This window comes from Leuresthes tenuis, unplaced genomic scaffold, assembly GCF_036924035.1.
Source record: "Leuresthes tenuis unplaced genomic scaffold, fLeuTen1.0.hap1 SCAF_3, whole genome shotgun sequence".
NCBI lineage: Eukaryota > Metazoa > Chordata > Actinopteri > Atheriniformes > Atherinopsidae > Leuresthes > Leuresthes tenuis.
This window is the reverse complement of record NW_027325357.1, coordinates 14,817,507-14,834,655: the sequence shown is the minus strand read 5'-3', so window position 1 is coordinate 14,834,655 and position 17,149 is coordinate 14,817,507. Positions and strand designations below refer to the sequence as shown.

The 17,149-nt window shown below is 39.7% G+C and overlaps 2 protein-coding genes across 2 annotated transcripts; both read right to left on the bottom strand.

Annotated features, from left to right (window-relative positions):
• Nucleotides 1-484: 484 nt before the first annotated feature.
• Nucleotides 485-9,074, bottom strand: edem1 (ER degradation enhancer, mannosidase alpha-like 1). Its single transcript, XM_072382001.1, has 12 exons — nt 8,446-9,074; nt 6,597-6,669; nt 6,149-6,252; nt 5,572-5,743; nt 5,251-5,434; nt 4,975-5,149; nt 4,594-4,714; nt 4,347-4,517; nt 4,197-4,270; nt 3,997-4,093; nt 3,619-3,804; nt 485-3,493 (listed from the first exon to the last, which is right to left on the bottom strand). The coding sequence occupies exons 1-12, from the start codon at nt 8,907-8,909 to the stop codon at nt 3,404-3,406; spliced, it is 1,911 nt and encodes a 636-aa protein (XP_072238102.1). The 5' UTR covers nt 8,910-9,074; the 3' UTR covers nt 485-3,403.
• A 1,083-nt stretch (nt 9,075-10,157) lies between these two features.
• arl8ba (ADP-ribosylation factor-like 8Ba) lies at nt 10,158-16,530 on the bottom strand. The gene is made up of 7 exons (XM_072381999.1): nt 16,287-16,530; nt 12,864-12,944; nt 12,651-12,724; nt 12,460-12,553; nt 12,255-12,322; nt 11,815-11,885; nt 10,158-10,871 (listed from the first exon to the last, which is right to left on the bottom strand). The coding sequence occupies exons 1-7, from the start codon at nt 16,407-16,409 to the stop codon at nt 10,822-10,824; spliced, it is 561 nt and encodes a 186-aa protein (XP_072238100.1). The 5' UTR covers nt 16,410-16,530; the 3' UTR covers nt 10,158-10,821.
• Between the last annotated feature and the right edge of the window lie 619 nt (nt 16,531-17,149).

Here is a 17,149-nt window from a genome sequence, read left to right as displayed (position 1 = left end):
TAGATGTCCAGCTAATGCATCGTCTCTGCTCCAGTAAGCAGTCAGTATACAGCCAAAGAGCAAACAAGATGGCCTCACCACCTGCATATGCACTTCAGCCTCTGTTAGATATTAAAATGATCTGGTCATTAGAAATGGCTTTTATGTACAACACAACAGTCCAGTGTGTAACACAGTTCAAGGTCACAAGTTGAACTTTGGTGGGAAGCGTTAGAAAGTGTAAGTTTTTGCAGTAGTTGAAAGGGCCAGTGTATATAAATGATCAGATTTCTATTGGGCAGTTGATGTTGGTGATACCATGTTGATAACACTGTTGAGTGGTAGATGTATCGAACTTCAATTTGAAAAACCCGGTCTGAAAGCCTTTGAGCCAACTATCCTGTACAAAAACTCTAAATGTACACCTTGACTGAATTTATTAAAGCTTCTGTAGAAAAGTAAGCACTTTTCATTTTCTTTAGAAATTAAAACCAACACAGCAGCGTAGAATTAATGATCTGTCATTTATTAATTTCACTGAGTAATCACGTTCCTTTAAAACACTAAAACTCCTCATGTTGAGGATAGAGCAAGTTTGTTCTTACAGATAGACTGATAGTTTGAAAATAGTTTAGCATTTACCTCAACTATGGAGTTACTTTAGTGCATTGCTTGCTATGCAAACAATGAGAAAAGGCTTACAATTAAAAAAAAAAAAAAAAAAAAAAAAACAGATTTGAGGGCAAATAGATGCTGCGCTCAAATAGTGTTATTGCAACCAATAAAATATTATACTAAACTCACAATTCAAAGAGAACTGTGAAAGTTTAAACTGCTAATGTGTTGACTTTTGTAAAGACAGTTATAAAAAATGACCATGGAGAAGACTGTTATGTTTCATCGTGTGCATATAAATTACAGAGGATCCCAAAGGATTCAGCTAAACAGCAAGCCAAACTTCTGGCTTTCATTTACATTGTTTTCCTTTTTTTTTTTCTATCAACGTCTACGTTTTTTGGTCTGGAATAACTTTTTACTGCCAAGACACAAAAATAACTCCACAGTTTTCTTGGAGAGTTACAGGAGAAGATCTCAACCGCTCCATATCTGACTGTATGATAAATAGGACAATACAGCAAGCAGCTGATTAGCTTACCACAAATATTGGAATAAAGAGCAAGCTTAGCTCTATCATCAGTGTTCATATACATAACACACATGGCACTTCAAAAGCTTACGAGTTGATATGGCATCACTTAACTGTTAAATAATTTTTTTTTTTTTTTTAAAATCATGTGTATAGAAATGCCAATATGTGCTAGTAGAGCTTGGACCAGAACAATGCCGTTTCAGGTTTTGGTACAAAGCTAAACTAATGTAACTAATGTATAGCGGTGGCTTTGTACACAACATGCTTCATTGAATTACCAGGATATCAACGGACAGCCCTTTAAAACACTACACATCCATGTGGTTATACATGAGAGCCCTGAAATGTTTATCAAAGCATCTACAATTTCTAAGCAGCAAATTTGGCAGCCATTAAGGCTCTGTAACCCAGACATTGAATAGGTCTTTTCATTTCATTCCAAGCAAGAAAATGAATACATGAACTTCCCAACATTTTGAACACATCATCTGAATATGGAACATAATGATTTGGCTAATAAATCTTAGAAAATACTAACATGGACTGGAGCAGTTAAAACAACACTTGCAGAAATGGATGGCCACCTTTCACAGACAAAGAGGTCTAAATTGTGACAGATCTGAATAAAGCCACCAGTAAAGTCCATGTACAGACAAAATGCACACCTCAGTGGAGCTTTGTATTCATCACACAAACCCTCTTTCAATCTGTGTGGACCGACAATGAATATTCACAGTATAACTGTACCTCAGTGCTGCTATTCTATGACCTTAGTCAACCCAACTGTAACATTTGCAACATGCATATTGAACTCTGCCTTAAGACAAACTGTAATAGGCAACATTATGAGAAGTCTGATCTCTTATAAAAGCAGTCATTCATTTTTTTTTTATTTGTATTAAACCCTGAGTTCTTACCACATGGCAATTAATAGGTATGATGTGCACTTGAGAAAAAGAAACAGCAAATGACAATTATGTCTTCTAAACAAGAGATCAATCAGAAACAAGACAAAGTTTTCACTTAGCAAACATAATCTAACATTGAAGAACACATTTTATGGCTTGGTTTGTCATGTCTAAAAAGAGAAGCTTCATGTCATCATCAGTATAAAACTGCACATACATATGGAATGACAGTTTTTGTGCAATATCAACAGTGGCCTGAAAAGATTTTCAACAATGTTATCCACAACTTATATGCACCGTATAGCATCCAAAGAGGCCAAGACAAATAGAAGGCACTTGAAGAGCTATCCTAAACCTCACTCACATGGGGTCATGGCATTTCCATCTACCCTGTGCCCTAAGATATCAAGTCACAAGAAGCCTGTGAGATCAACACTTCTTATTGTCCAAGTATTGTGTTTAATCACTATAATGAGGTGAGTGTCATCAGCTAACAGGCAAGACACAGTCCATCCTTACATTGTCTTTTTTTTTTTCCTCTGGATTTAAAAAAGGAAAAAAAAGCCTTTTGAGTTTTTACTGAATAGATGCAGAAAAAAAAAAACTTTTGCAAGATAGTTTGTGCTGTTTATGAGGGAAGAAATATTCAGCGTGAAAGTGACTTGAGAAACTGTTTAAACAAATTTAAAAACCAGCATCGGATGTTCAAAAGACCAGCAATGTTTAAAGAGGCACAACGTAAAACACCCTAATTTGGCTTAAGCTATAAACTATTATTAATGGTTTAGGTGCAGCCCTTGTGTTAAAGCACTGAAAAAGCATGTGACTCAACTGCAATGAGACACTGGTTATCATATCATACATTTTAGAGGTGTTTTTAAAGAATATGCTTTTCAGAATTGTGAGGCTAGATGGCACTGTTCCCATGAACGCAACATGATTCACAGCTCAGCTGTAATTAAAAAACGCGCACACACACACACACACACACACACTCAAGCCTGACCTGACATTTTTTTGCTCCACAAAAATCAATTAATCTAAAAACACCCCAATTTCTCGCTAGCCAAAAGTTAAATGAAGGACGATTCCTCGTTTTCCAATAGGAGAGTCTTAGGTGATGTCGTGCTCATTCACCAAAACAGCAAAAAATACCCACCCAAACTTTTAATTTAATACAGCTTGTAATCAAACCGCCTTCTCAGGATTCCATTAGTGTCAGTTTGCCGGCTGGATCCAGAACAACAGAATAGATGGGATGAAGATTTTGACCAACAGAGGATCTCCTCCAAGATGGCTGCATCAGCACTTGAGGGTGTTCACTGGAGGTCTTCTTAAGCCAGTATCACCATTTTTGTCCTCTTACTCAAAAAAGTCCCACCATGTGATCGATCTGCCTCATGTAGACACTCTTTAATGGCAGAGCGAACCGTCGCTCCTCTGGGATCTTGTTACACTGCAGAGAGAGGTGGAAGAACAACTGTTACTGAAACAGAAATATTTTCTATGCACTCTAATTTTAAATTAGACACCGAAATGGCGGGAACATTAAGCCGGGGTCGACGAAGAGGGCGGCCTCACATTGCTGATATTGCTCAAGGGTGGCTGGTTGTGTGGCTCAGTTTCTACCAATGCTCCCTCTTCACATGGACATAAATCGCTCCACTGTTTCTCCCGGAAGCGTTGGTCTGTAGGCACAACGTGGCCCTCGGTCGTGAAGATGTACTTGTTATCAGACTTGTGAAGTGGGTTGTCCTCATCGAAAAGCTGCAATATATGTGGGAGAAAATTATGTACAAGGTAGTACGGACAGAATTTAACCTACAATGAGCCTGAGGCCTTTTTTCCCCCTCTACTGTCAAACATAAGAGTTGACCAAAAGCATTGATAAATAGGAAAAAATATCTAGAATGTTATGCTCTCGTATCCATAATCAGACATACTCTGGCAGGAACTTACCAAGTAAAGGTATTTGCAGGTCTCACTGAGGAAAAAGCTCTCCATGCGATCCTCTTTGGATTTGTCCACCACATGGTGGAGAGTGGCATACCCACATCTGCAAACAACACAGCTCAGCTAAGCCCGAAGTAGACGCAGGAATAAATCATAAATCATGGTGAAATGTGTAGAATATTACACAGAAATGCATGGCTCCACACCTGACTTTGGCATTTTTCTCAAGGCTCTGAAGAATATCCATCCCAACATGCAAGTAAAAAGGATTTTTGGTCGCCTGTAGAAGAAAAGCAAATAATCATTGAGACAATAGTCACCAACGAACACGTTGGACAACAGGTCAGTACTGTCACCTGGTACAGCAGATAGGTTGACTCCACCAGCTCTGGTCTTAAAGGGTAGAAGAGAACATCGGGTGCCTGCAGCTGCCAGTTGTATCGCTCTGGCAGAGCTCCAAAGCGCTTCCATATGGCATAGTAGAAGGCATGCAGGCAAATGGCATTATCTACGTCACCATTCAGGACCTTTAACAGAGCAGTATAGTCTTTAGTTTAACCCCACAAGACATTTTTCCCCACTTTCACATGAGATCTTTCATACCTGCAGCCCAGGAAAAAAGGCCTGAAGGGAGTCAATCCAGGTGTTCATTATCTCACCACTGAACATGTTGACATTAACATAGAGAGGCGGGTCACCCTCTCCTTCGTTGCAAGACTCTCGCCTAAAATGATAAAATCAAAAAAGAGCGAGAGAAAGAAAAGGGTTTTACTATATTTAATGCTTCTCTGTGTCTCTCCACATTAAATAAGGTTTAAATTGCAGTTGTTGTTCATCGTGAAAATTGATAAACAGTTTTAACTCCAATTTGTTCGGCCTTTTTACAGACAAAAGGGGATCCCACTGCTGCAGGTTTCCCATCGCAGTAATTCTGTAAGCATACTTCGTAACAAATTATTCATCTTCCTTCAGCATGAGACTCACCCTCGTCTCAGGTGATTCTGTATGCTTTTGTAAGCAGCTTGAAACATCTGGTAGTCCTCTTTTTCACCAAAAAGGATGTATGATTTAAGCAAATATTCATAGAAGGAGTCCATACCAGCTCCAAGACCACTCTGCTTGCCAACCCACTGGCCTGTTTGGATGTTAACGACATTTCCTAAAGAAATAAACCACAGAAAGCCGTCAACAGATGCAGGCAAGCAAAAATAAATAAGGGAGGAAGAGTCTCTCACTTAGCTTGCAACAAGCTCTATTTACCCAATAGACCGGTTTCGTTGCTTCTCAGATTCCACAGAGCACGGACAGCTCGCCTAGCGACCCACTCAAATGTTGAATCTCCAATCAAGCGGCTCAAAATCCCAAACTCCACCAGCAGGGAGCCAGCTCCTGCAGTACAGGTCTCATTGATGCTGTCAGGGGGAACTCCGCTCTTCAGGTTCACCTGTGTTTAAGAATCAAATGAATAAAGCTGCCGAGTGGCAATCTTTACAGCATCTTGCAAAGGATTTTTTACTTGCATGACCTCATTAGGGACAGTTTAATGTATCATCAACTCTTTATCACAACAGTCTCACTTACTCTGGGATAAGGAATTCCCGTGCTGGTGTTCTCAAAGGCTGGCAGCAAGCGGACAGCCAAGTCGTGGGCCAAGTGCAACAGCTCATTATCATAACCTTCAAAGCCCGCCTTGCCAAATGGATGCTTCGGGTCAGTCAAAAGAATGTGTGCAGAGATAAGGCTTCCCAAGATCCTTCAACGACAAGTCATTCAAAAATCTAGCTGTAGAAACCACTCCATATAATTAACACAGAAGATTTTGTCTTGAACAGCTAAACTTAATCGGTGCAAAAATCATGGCTGCTTTCCTTCTGCGCCTCTGCTTTGCTTCACAGACGTTTGAAACGTGAGCATTCGTGAGATAAGTGTGCTGAGTTCACAAAGACATGAAACTTGGTCTAAAATAGACAAATGCGGTGAAGAATAAAGGTAGATATCTTAAAGCAGGCTTCTGTCCAACAATTCTTTAATACTGTCGGTTTGAAATAAAAAAATGATGCAGAAAAAGCTACCAACATCCATGCATTATCAAACATCTAAAGAGGGAACGCTACTCATATAACACATGGTGACAGACTTAAAATAGTAGCTTGAGTACCTGATGTTTGCCTCAAAAACCTGCACAGTTGAGTCCTTGTCAAAAGAGACTGTATCTATAACCAGTCTGACAGCTCTCTGGAACTCTGTCACATTGCCAAGCACCTGGAGAAACAAGACACCCTGTTTGGCGACAATAAACCTAAAACCTTATTCGTTACACACACACACACATAGAGAAGGAAACATTCCAATCTTTAAGTTTTAAAGTTAACGCAGTAACACACAAACACACTCGATTATCAGGAGGTGAAGTTTTGAGAGTGGCAGAAAACCAAGAACTTAGAGGAAATGCTGACCACCATTACACTGAATGTAGTGCAGGTGGCAGGTAATATTAAGTAAAAAAATTCAACACAGACCAAAATGTTTTACGTCATGAGAGCTTGTGCCAGCTCTGCGTATTGTGATACAAACAAATACAAGAAACTGAGTAGAAAACAACTCACCAGCAGGGTATCTAAGGTGTCAATGAGTGTAAGAGAATAGTTCCCCAAGACATCGTTTATGTTGATGTTCGACCTGAAAGAAAAAGCGGTAGAACAGACTCTGTGGACGAGTGGAACACAAATCAAAAGCAGAAAGCACACTCGAAAAGAACAAAACCGTGAAGTATATAGACATGAAGGAGTTCAACATCTTAACCTCGCAGAAGACACTGAAACTAAAGGTTAACGGCACCTAATCAAGTCTCTTCCATAACCAGAGGACTTTTTTCTCTTGAACTGGGCGATCTCACGCTGCAAACACTTCAAGGCATGCAAGTGTATACAGATGATCAAAAGCTGATCTGGAGACAAAGGGCTGTTAATCTCCACTTAAGCAAAGTTTTAATCCACACAGGCTAAAGAACACAGTTCAGCTCGTCGTGGTGCTAGTTGACAGAGTCTCTAAAATGAAAAAAGTAGGCAATCCTTCAAACTGAAAATCCATAAAGATGGTTTTCATTTCCGTTTGAAACATGTCCTCCGAGATTAATCACCCAGTCGTTCACACATTTCCTGATGATAGTTTCAGCTCTTGCAGAGGTGCAGTTATTTTGTCGTCACTCTACATGTCCCGTGAACTTGGAAAGTCAGTTTTTATTCAAACTGAAGACAAAAATCTGTCACAAATTTGAAATAAATACATATGTACACGTATACATTTTACTGGACCAGAAGTAATGTTGATAGATACCACTCGGCACTTGGAGAGGATAAGGAGTGATGTCACATGCCAACAAACACACATTTATCCAATACCGTTCTTTTGGATCCCTGCACAGCCATGGTATCTCATGCTCTGCATCTAAAGGACAGTTTGGCTGTTCGATACGAACACAGAGCCTTTTCTTACCTTTTTCTTGCCTTTTCTTTCTAACCTGCCATTAAATACAATCATCATCTTGCACAGTTAGATGATTTCTTGCATAGACTTCCAGTTTTAGCACATCAAAAGGAAATGAATCTACCAAATTGTGGTTGTGTGACTAGATGCCACATGGCTGGCTTTCGATACCAAAATCAGCTTCTTCTAACTGGACTTTATGGGAGTAAAATAAAGTGAGTCCAGGATACTCTGGTTTCATTTCAGGTTTGAGTCTGTTACAACCTAAGCCTGTTAAGCATATCTTAGATGCAGCTGTTGCGTTTTTGTTTCATATCTGCAACACACTTGATAAAACGGCTACATTACTGATTGCAACTACCTTGCAAGCAAATTGGACAACAGCCGATTCTGAAACTGCATAAATGAGCAAATCCACACCACAGTACTGTTTTACATCCTGCTTCTCAGTTTCAGCAACACTAATGCAGTCCAGAGCATTTTTATCTTCCTAATGGAACACAAAACATCTCAAGTGCTGGAATTAGATCTACTGGATGCCACCTTGAGCTCAAAGGTGTATCATTTTCTGGCATTTAATTTGGCATTAATTAAAAACTGAATAAAGAAATGCTTAAATAACAGGAAGCTTATGAGAGATTAAATACATGTGTAATCGAAACACTCTTTTCTTGTATTGTCAGTTGATTACCTATTGTCTTAGGGTCTCTCGACGCCTTGATTTCAAATGACTGAGTAGAAATTTAAACAGTTCCAATTTATATCTCTTAAGTCCCGTCAGTCGACAGTCCTGCCAATATAAGGTGTGTGAACCATGGGGTGTCCTATGCTGAGAGCTGCAGTAGAAGCCAGTTTGATTATAAACTAAATGTAAATGGCGATTTGCAGATTATAGTTAGGATAAATGACTGTCCAGCACTGTGAACTGTACTTGACAGTATCAGGTGCAGCCAGCTCAGGATGACTCACGGGTTTAACACGTCTGGACCTCTCCCTTCACAGTCAATGGGATTCAGCTCGTCCTCTGGAAATGCATATTTCATGTAATTGTCGTATCCGAAGTAGAACATTTCTTTGGCCATCTCTTTCATTTTCGCTTTAAGCGTGTCCGGGAAGGCGCTATATCTCCGTACGTACTCGTCCTTGTTGGCATCGAAGAGGCTCAGGTAGGATCCCTTGGGTGACTCCACTCCAACCTCGTTACAGGTGGTCGCTTCATATCTGTGGCGGTGTGTCCGTTGAGACCACGAGCTACCTCTCGGTTCACTTCCCTTTTCGTCCCTGAACAACAAGTCTAATTTGCGCAAATTAAAGCCGAGGGGGAAGTTGAACCCCCAGCTAACGTTGTGTCCCAGTCCAAAGGCTAACCACAGCACACAGCTGACAGAGAGTCTCAACACTACAAGACCAACTACTATCGACCTCCATTGCATCTTTGCCCTAAGTCGATCTTTAAACGCATAATTCACGTCCACATACCTCCGGAGGGTTCCCAAATGTGAGGTCCACAGTTTGTCAAGTTAAACTACAAGCACGGAGTGATTGAGGTAGGGATTCCGTCTCACATACTTCCTGTCAACAAACCAGCCCCTCCCAGTTCCTGAGGTGTGATTGGTTGCACTTGTGTGTTGTTAGTGATATATCAGGACAAGCTCGTCCACTGATTGGCCGCGGGGCTGTCCATTTTCTGGTTGCGTTTCGTGGCATTCTAGACCTCTGCACCAATAGAAAACAGCCACAAGAGTAAAAACCTTCCATAGTCGAAACAAAATTTAGCTAAATTTACGTGGAGAAAGATACAAAGTTAGAGAGGACGCCTATATTCAGATTCTGAGAAACTTACGGTATTCAAATTAATTAATGCAAATAAACTTAAAAGAAAAAACAGCATGGAGTCAACAAATCTGTCTGAAATTGCTGCAGGGATGACTTTGAGAATTTGAAATAAAATACATTTATGACAGTGCATCAACATTAACACTATGCAATTCTTATGAATACTATTTCTACAGCCCTCTGGCACTTACATGGTAGTTATTAAGTGTGATGCAACGTAGTTCTTTAAAAAAAAAAAAACAAGTAAATACCTGAATAGATTTTTTAATTTTTCCCTGATTAAGAACAGCATGACTGTGTGGATCTTATACCTAACAGGCTTACCTTTGAATCTGGTTACAACTCATTTAAACATAGCTTTTGGTGACTTGTAATCCTCCGTGTGTCTCACCAAATGTCAACAAGAGCAAAAGCATAATCCACCAAGTATTTGAAAACACCCACACTTGTGTACAAGGCCTTTTCTTTGCATTGACATGGTATGCAGCCCAGCAGCATTTGGATATTTTTCAGCATTAACTGTTGTGTTTGTTGTTCACATCTTAATTAAATTTTTTAAAAAAATTTAAAAATCTATAATTCAAAGGGAGAGGTAAAAATAACGGAGTCGTGTCTAAATTAAAAAGCATGCCTTTTAATTTTATATATGTGTATATATACTGGCGTTATTTCTAACTCTACCAAGGTAGGCACACCTTTCATGCTGCCTTGCTTCAGAGGTGAGAGACATTGCACAAGGCACTTTAATTTCCACCACTCTCTCAGCATTGAGGCAGCACAAAGGACATCATTCCACTGAGGCTACTATACAGAAACCAATATGAACCACACAACCCCTGTACAGCTTTACTTTTAGTACATTCAGACTTTAAATAGAATCATATATTCATACACATACATCCCACATTGGTAAAAATCATACTAGCTTGATATTTGTACAGACCTTCTTAAATTGACTTAATGCACAATTTTCTAAAACAATAGACATATTCTGTTCAAGCGAAGGGTGGCGGTCATCAAAGATGATCCCAGAGCAGAGCTCGACAGAAATGGGAAAGTCTGCATGTCCACATCACTCATCTTTGGGCATCATACCCTGACTGTTTGAACAACTTTTCTCATCGTATGAGGCCGGTTTGACCGAATAAACACATTCCTCCAATAGGGAATTGTAGTATACCCAATGTTGTGTTACATTACAAAGCACTGGGTATAAAAATCAACCCTCGGAGTAAAAGGCAGATTAGAAAACAGTTTTTCACTCCTGGTTAAAGTATAGCTTTGCAAGATGTATAATGCCAATTTCATTCCTCCAATCGGGTACCAGAATTGGTAGTAGTGCATCGTCTGGGTTTGTGAACGAATAATAGAAAGAAAAAAAAAAAAGAAAAAAAGTGTGATACGAGCAAAAAGAGTGCAGTATGAGAGTTGACTGTACATCACTGCAGTGGGAAGGGTGTGACAGGACAGTAACATGGCTAACACAGCTGGAAAACAACTCCTGTATTTTCAGCTCCTGCGAGATTTTGAGTGCTGGATGAGCCACTGAAGTGTGATATCTGGAATCAAAGAAACACACTGGGTTAAGCTGAGAAATATTGTCATTACCAACTTCATAATAAACAAAACAACAACATGCGACTGCATGAGATTTTTGTACAGGTTGAGCCACACAATTAAAATAAAAAATACTATTATTATCACATTTAGGGCTCGCAACGGTTATTCAGTAATCCATGCGTTTACATCGTCACGGCTGGATTACTGCGATTCAATATATCTTGGAGTCAGTCAGTCCTCTATGGCATGAGAGTTGACTTTAAAATTCTCCTGTTTGTTTAAAAGTTCTAAATGAGCTTCTCCACCGCTACACTCCTGCTCGGTCCCTCAGGTCAGCTGACCAGCTGCTCCCTGACATCACAACTTCAACTTCAACTCCCCCCTCGCTGTTCCTTTTTAGAACTCCTTAAAACCCACTTTTACTCACTGGCCTTCAACCCAGCTCGAGACTTGATCTTACTTTGCTTTTATTGTTTGAAACTGATTTTACCTTAATTACTTTTATTGCTTATATTGATTTGAATAGTTTTAATGTTACTATTAAATTTATTCATCATTTCTATGTCTTTTTATGTCAGATGTAAAGCTATTTGGCTTCCAAAAAGACCCAGTGTGCTCTGAATAGTCAACTGATCGGTTAAAAACCGGTAGGACAGCTGCTCTCGTTGCTTGAAGTATATAAACGTGTCACACAAGCAAAGGAGGAAAAGCCTTAACTACAAACAAGTTATTTCAGGTAGTGTGTTTTGTGGGAGAGAACAATTCCCTTTGGCATGGATTTTTGGCCGTGGAATTTTTTGCAGACCACCTACATGCGCATTAAGGCTAAACAACGAAAGGCAGAATCCCAAAAAAACCAAGACGTACCTTTAAAAAAGCTACCAAACCATCTGAAAACACACGCCAACGACAAATTTTCCTTTCAAACTCAACTCAACTTACCAATGTTATCTTTCTCTTTGCAGGAAATGGAGTAGCAGCATATCTCTCTGTCCTGAATTGCTGCAAGGTTCCTATAAACAGAGCGGGAAAAAAAAGGCATCAACAAATAAGCATGACAAGTATGTCATTTAACTGCCCATGCATCTCATTTTTGTGCTGCTTGCAGGACACGGACACATCTCTAACCTTACAGTAGAGGGAGCCAGTACACCAACAACAAAAACATCTCCAGTTCTAACAAAGCTTATCTGGAAGAGGAGACGGTCCTGAATATTGCAGCCTGTTATTGGTACAAAAAGTGCTTCGACTAATGTGGGATTGAAACACAGCACTATAGAGTTTCAAAACATATATGCAAATGATATTTTAACATTAACTCCCAAATAATTCATTCAGTAAAAAGACTAAAGCCGGTTCTTTTTGTGGTTATTCATACTCACATTTTCTCAATGAGTTGCTTTTCATCTAGGGCTGTGGGAAGATCCCTTTTGTTACCGAGAACCAAAACCTAAAGAGAAACACCTTAGTAATGAAATCTAAAGGTGTGGGTTTCTTTCGATCACTTCCAGCACCAGGTTTTGTATGACTGCTACAGAAATTGCACAGATATTTAAATTTTTTATTTTTTTTTTAAAAAACACTTACAGGAATTCCTTGCAACTGAGGTTTGTCTAATAGATTATGAAGCTCATTTCTGGATGCCTCCACCTTGTCTCGATCCGCTGCGTCAACCATGTACCTGAAAACCAAAACTATTTAACTTAATTTTCTGACATTTGAATTCTCTCCAATTTATATGAACGCTGATTGAAAATTTAAAGCCTCCGGATACTCACACAATTGCATTAACTCCCCGACAGTACCGCTCCCACATGCTCCTGAACCTTGGCTGCCCTCCTATATCCCAGATCTACAGAATTACGGGCACAAGATGCTCTGTTTGAAATGTGATCAACAATGGAATCGCTTCCTATCTGCTGCGATCATTTTAGGAACTAAACCTTTCAACAGTGATGCTGCGAATGCCAGTAGAGAGATCAAAACTAAACCTTGATGGTGACGTTTCCTTTGGTGACCTTCCTCATGTTGAAGCCGACCGTAGGGATCATGTCTTCACTGAAATGTCCAGACTGAAAGGAAAGACACGAGTGTGAGTTTGTGCAGAAAATACAGCGAGACAGTTCTGCCTCAGACAGTCTCCACCAACTGTCATGAATTTTGATTTGATGGCTTTTGCATCATCCTGCTAATAAACATATGAAATTGAAACAAAAAAAACAAACCTCAACCTCAGCTCTGCTTTCATGTTGGAATTAACCCTCCAGTAAATGCGAGTCAACGGCGCATTTATAGGAAAAACATAAGCTGTAAAGGACCTCTTACACTTTTTACACTCAACATAAAACTAGTTTCACACACTTTTTCAACAGCAGATTTGAACAAACTGCACGACAGCTCCTTATAGTCAAACTCGGAACAGTGCTTTACAATAAGTTTTTAGATTGTGTGGTCGGCTAAACATGTTTATGTGTTTATGTTTATGTATTTAGCAGACGCTTTTATCCAAAGCGACTTACAAATGAAGATTTAACAAGCTATATAAAGCTAACAATAAACTACATAGAAGGAACCCACTAGTCTGACTATGTCAGAGGTGACAGAGTAGAGATAGGGTGCAGGTATAGAAAGAAGTGCAGAAAGATAAAGTGCAGAGATAGAGAGGGTAGGGAAGTACAAGGTAAGTGCTAGGATAGGAGATGCTCTCTGAAGAGCTGGGTTTTCAAGAGTTTCTTAACCCTGTTCTGGTAGCGCTCGGTTGGTCATTCCACCATCGTGGGACGACACATGAAAAGAGTTTGGATTGTCTTAGGCGTGGTGTAGGAGCTGCTAGACGACAATCCTGGGACGACCGGAGGGACCGAGTTGTGACATAAGCCTTTGCGAGAGCATTCAAGTTGATGGGAGCCGTTCCATTAAGGACTTTGTAGGCTAACATCAGTGACTTGAATTTGATGCGGGCGGCTAAGGGTAGCCAGTGGAGTAGGGATGATCTTCAAACAAAAACGAACTGTGATTAGAGACCAGAGTTGAGGTTTAAAGGTTCGTTTTTAAATCACTGACAAGCAACAGTCAAAAGCATAAACTTTTTTTTTCTTTTTGTAACAAAAAAGAAGCAACGAGAGACGAGTAAAATGCCAGCATGACAATGTTCTGCAATACATGAATGTAGCACGTGTCAACACATCCTGTCAAAAGACAGGGCGAGAAGGAAAACATTCTTAGAAAATCATTTATTCATACACCAAACTAAAATCAAAGCCAGATGGTAACCTGCTTTAAATCCTTTTGAGAGAGCTTATCATTTCAAACTGAATTGGAAAGAAAAATCACTTGCAGCAAATGGATTCAGTGGCACTCCCCTTTCATATTCTTTCCCCGTGCCTTTCTTTGCAGACCTTAGCGCACACACCGTCTGAGAGACACATATTTCACAGCACATGACTTGCCAGAGTCACCTGATGAAGCTAAGTGGAAATGAGTGCAGCAGTCTTATGACTTAGGAAGGAGGAACCACCCCCACAACAGCGACTCAAGCTTTCAAAACTCTGCGTCACTAGCTTAGAGAGCAATTCTAAAGAGGAGAGCAAAGTCATGCTCCGACCCCAAATCCCAACCTCCACCTCCACCACCTTTTACCAAAGAACATGTGTCATGCAATCCAATTTGACAAACTGTGGATTTTTCCTTTCGAGATGTTTCCTTTGAACCAGAAATGGTTACCAAAATATGCAAAAGTGGTTTGTTTTCACCTGTGCTTTTTAAGATGGCAGCAATAGCTGCTGCGTGGATAAAAGAGCTCATTTATGCACCTAATAATGATTTTCATTATCAACCAACCTATGAATCACCCGCATTGTTCAGTTAATTAGATCGTTTATAAATGTCTGACAACACTGAGAATCGTGTCAAAGTTTCCAAACGCTAAGGTTTTCAAATGGCTTTTTGTGTGACCTACAATCTTTTGTAAGGTTTTGTGATGATTAGTTTAAAAGTAGAACATTTTTCATGGAAGAACGGGTCTTACGGAGTTAAATGACCACAAAAAAATGGATTTTCCCCTTTAGCAGTACTGGATAAAACTGTTTTTCGCTGATGTAGAATTAAATCTTAAACTTGACTTATCACTCAGCAACACCAGCATGTTTCCTAAAACCCAACACTGGCATGGAAACAACACGTCGGCAGAAAGCAGCTGCACCGGCAATTTTGGGAGAGGAGATGCTTAAAAATGTCTGACTCTCCGCAGCCTTGATACTGTGCTTTTCTCGAGCGCAGAATCCCTCTTAACACAGCTTCCTCCGGTGTTGTGCTCTTTTTACAGATGTTGGCAACTCAGTTTACTGATCAATTGATTTGATACGGTGTGAAGTGTGCAGCGCTGCAAATGTTCAGAAATCGCTAAAAAGCTTAACAAACTGCTCCAGTTAAACCGTCAAACTACACCCCGCAATATCAGACTTGATACTTGATGCAATGTTACTGGGGAAAAAAAAGAAATGATAAAACAGCTCAAGTGATTAGCCAATGTAAATTGCTCCACGAGAAGCGGTTTTTGAGACATCCCTGCAAAAAGTTGCATAAGAGACATCATGAACAGCTCACGCGAGGAGACAAGCTCAGAAAAGGAAGATGCTGTTTCTGCACCTCTACCACAATCCACACCTAAAGAAGATCCTTTTTTACTTTTCTGTTTACATTTAACTGAACTTACAGAAACTGCAAATCTAGTCACTTTTTCTCAGTGTACTAGGACTCTGTAACCTCATTTTACTGGTTATCTGATGTAGACAAGAAGAATAAGTTCAGATGTAAAAGTGGTAAGATAAGTGGCTCTTGTAGTCAGAGAGCTACCTCCTGTTTAAGACTTCTAAGAAAAAGGCTACCAAAACCGTGACAACCTTTTTGACATCCTTGTTTTAGAGCGGAAGCCAGCTTCATCGTGCTACTACAGGGATGTGACACAAAGTGTAGAAATATCCACATGACCGAGTAGTCCATCCTGTTTGCCTGCTGTCAGTTGTTGCATTGGTAAACAAGTCTTTGTTAGTTTCCTGGTGATAGAAAACCCTCTCACACCTTTTAACTTCGCATAGGCTGGAGGTGTTAGAAAAAAAAAAACACCTTAAAAGTCATTACATTACTTTGGGGTTTAGCATGAATTCACATAACACTGATGACAACCTACCGACAAGCAGCAAACTCGTTAGCTCAGCTGACGAGTTCACAGCACACCTACAGCCTGACTAAGTGGCAGGTAGTTTTTATGAATGTATCGCCTTTAATAATAGATATATATTTTTTTTTAAAACAGACACTTTAAGGTTGCTAGCTTGCTGACAGTTATCCCATTATTAGCGCTAAGGCTATTAGCAATATCCTAGCAAGCTGGCTAGTAGCCGCTGAAGACTTACAGCGATCACGTTTACAAATGTTGTTTTTCCAGAGTACTGCAGGCCAACCAACGTCAGCTCCATCTCCTCCTTCCAAAACAGAGACTTGAACCAGTCCAAAAGCCGGTTTATTAGTGCCAGCATCTTGAGGTCGGTTATCACGCTCCCCTGTGGTGGTATCTGTCTCTCTCTCCCTGTCAGATGTGGCGTTTTCCAGCGGGGAAGGGAAGTGGGACACAAGCAGCTGTCATATGATCAGTCAGCCAGAAATGCGCTCGTCAGCGCCCCCGCTGTCATACAGAGGAATTACACTTTCGCCGTTTGTATTTCTTTTAATTCTGGAGACACTTAGTCTATGCAACCTGTTACTCGAGTATGACTTTTAAGGGGTTCATTATCAATGACTAATTACAGGACTTGGCCACAATTTTATATCCAACCATGTGTGTGGTTACTTTATATATTATAGAATAGCTTTTAGAATGATTCAGCTCCATAAAACACATTTAATGCTTTTAAATGCAATAATGTACAATATAGTTTTAGTTTTCTTTGATTTCATGTGAAATATTTACATTTGAATCTAACATGTTAAGTCAGTTCTTACAGTTTGAAACCAGAAATGAAATACCTCTTGTGTTGTAGCTGTAAAACATACTGGTTAGTAATTTTTAGACTAAACCAGACCAAATGCAATCCTTATAGCCATACAATTCGAAACCTAAGCATTCCCTAATTATGCCAAATTGTAAATTATGATATTTATCTCATATTTGAATTAATTTCCTAATTTGATTTGTAGTCATTATATTCAGAGAAAGTATTTGAATAAATGGCAGGACAGGTTTCAGTATGGCTATAATTTAGAGGAGATATCAGTAGCC

Bases quoted from the DNA above. Each gene is read 5' to 3' on its own strand.
- edem1 (XM_072382001.1), bottom strand. From the start codon at position 8,909: ATGCAATGGAGGTCGATAGTAGTTGGTCTTGTAGTGTTGAGACTCTCT. The intron at 4,271-4,346 runs GTGACAGTACTG...TTTCTTCTACAG, and splicing joins CAACCTATCTGCTGTACCAG to GCGACCAAAAATCCTTTTTA. The intron at 3,494-3,618 runs GTGAGGCCGCCC...CTCTCTCTGCAG, and splicing joins CCTTGAGCAATATCAGCAAT to TGTAACAAGATCCCAGAGGA.
- arl8ba (XM_072381999.1), bottom strand. From the start codon at position 16,409: ATGCTGGCACTAATAAACCGGCTTTTGGACTGGTTCAAGTCTCTGTTT. The intron at 12,945-16,286 runs GTAAGTCTTCAG...CTTTCCTTTCAG, and splicing joins CATTTGTAAACGTGATCGCT to TCTGGACATTTCAGTGAAGA. The intron at 12,554-12,650 runs GTGAGTATCCGG...TTTGGTTTTCAG, and splicing joins CGGGGAGTTAATGCAATTGT to GTACATGGTTGACGCAGCGG.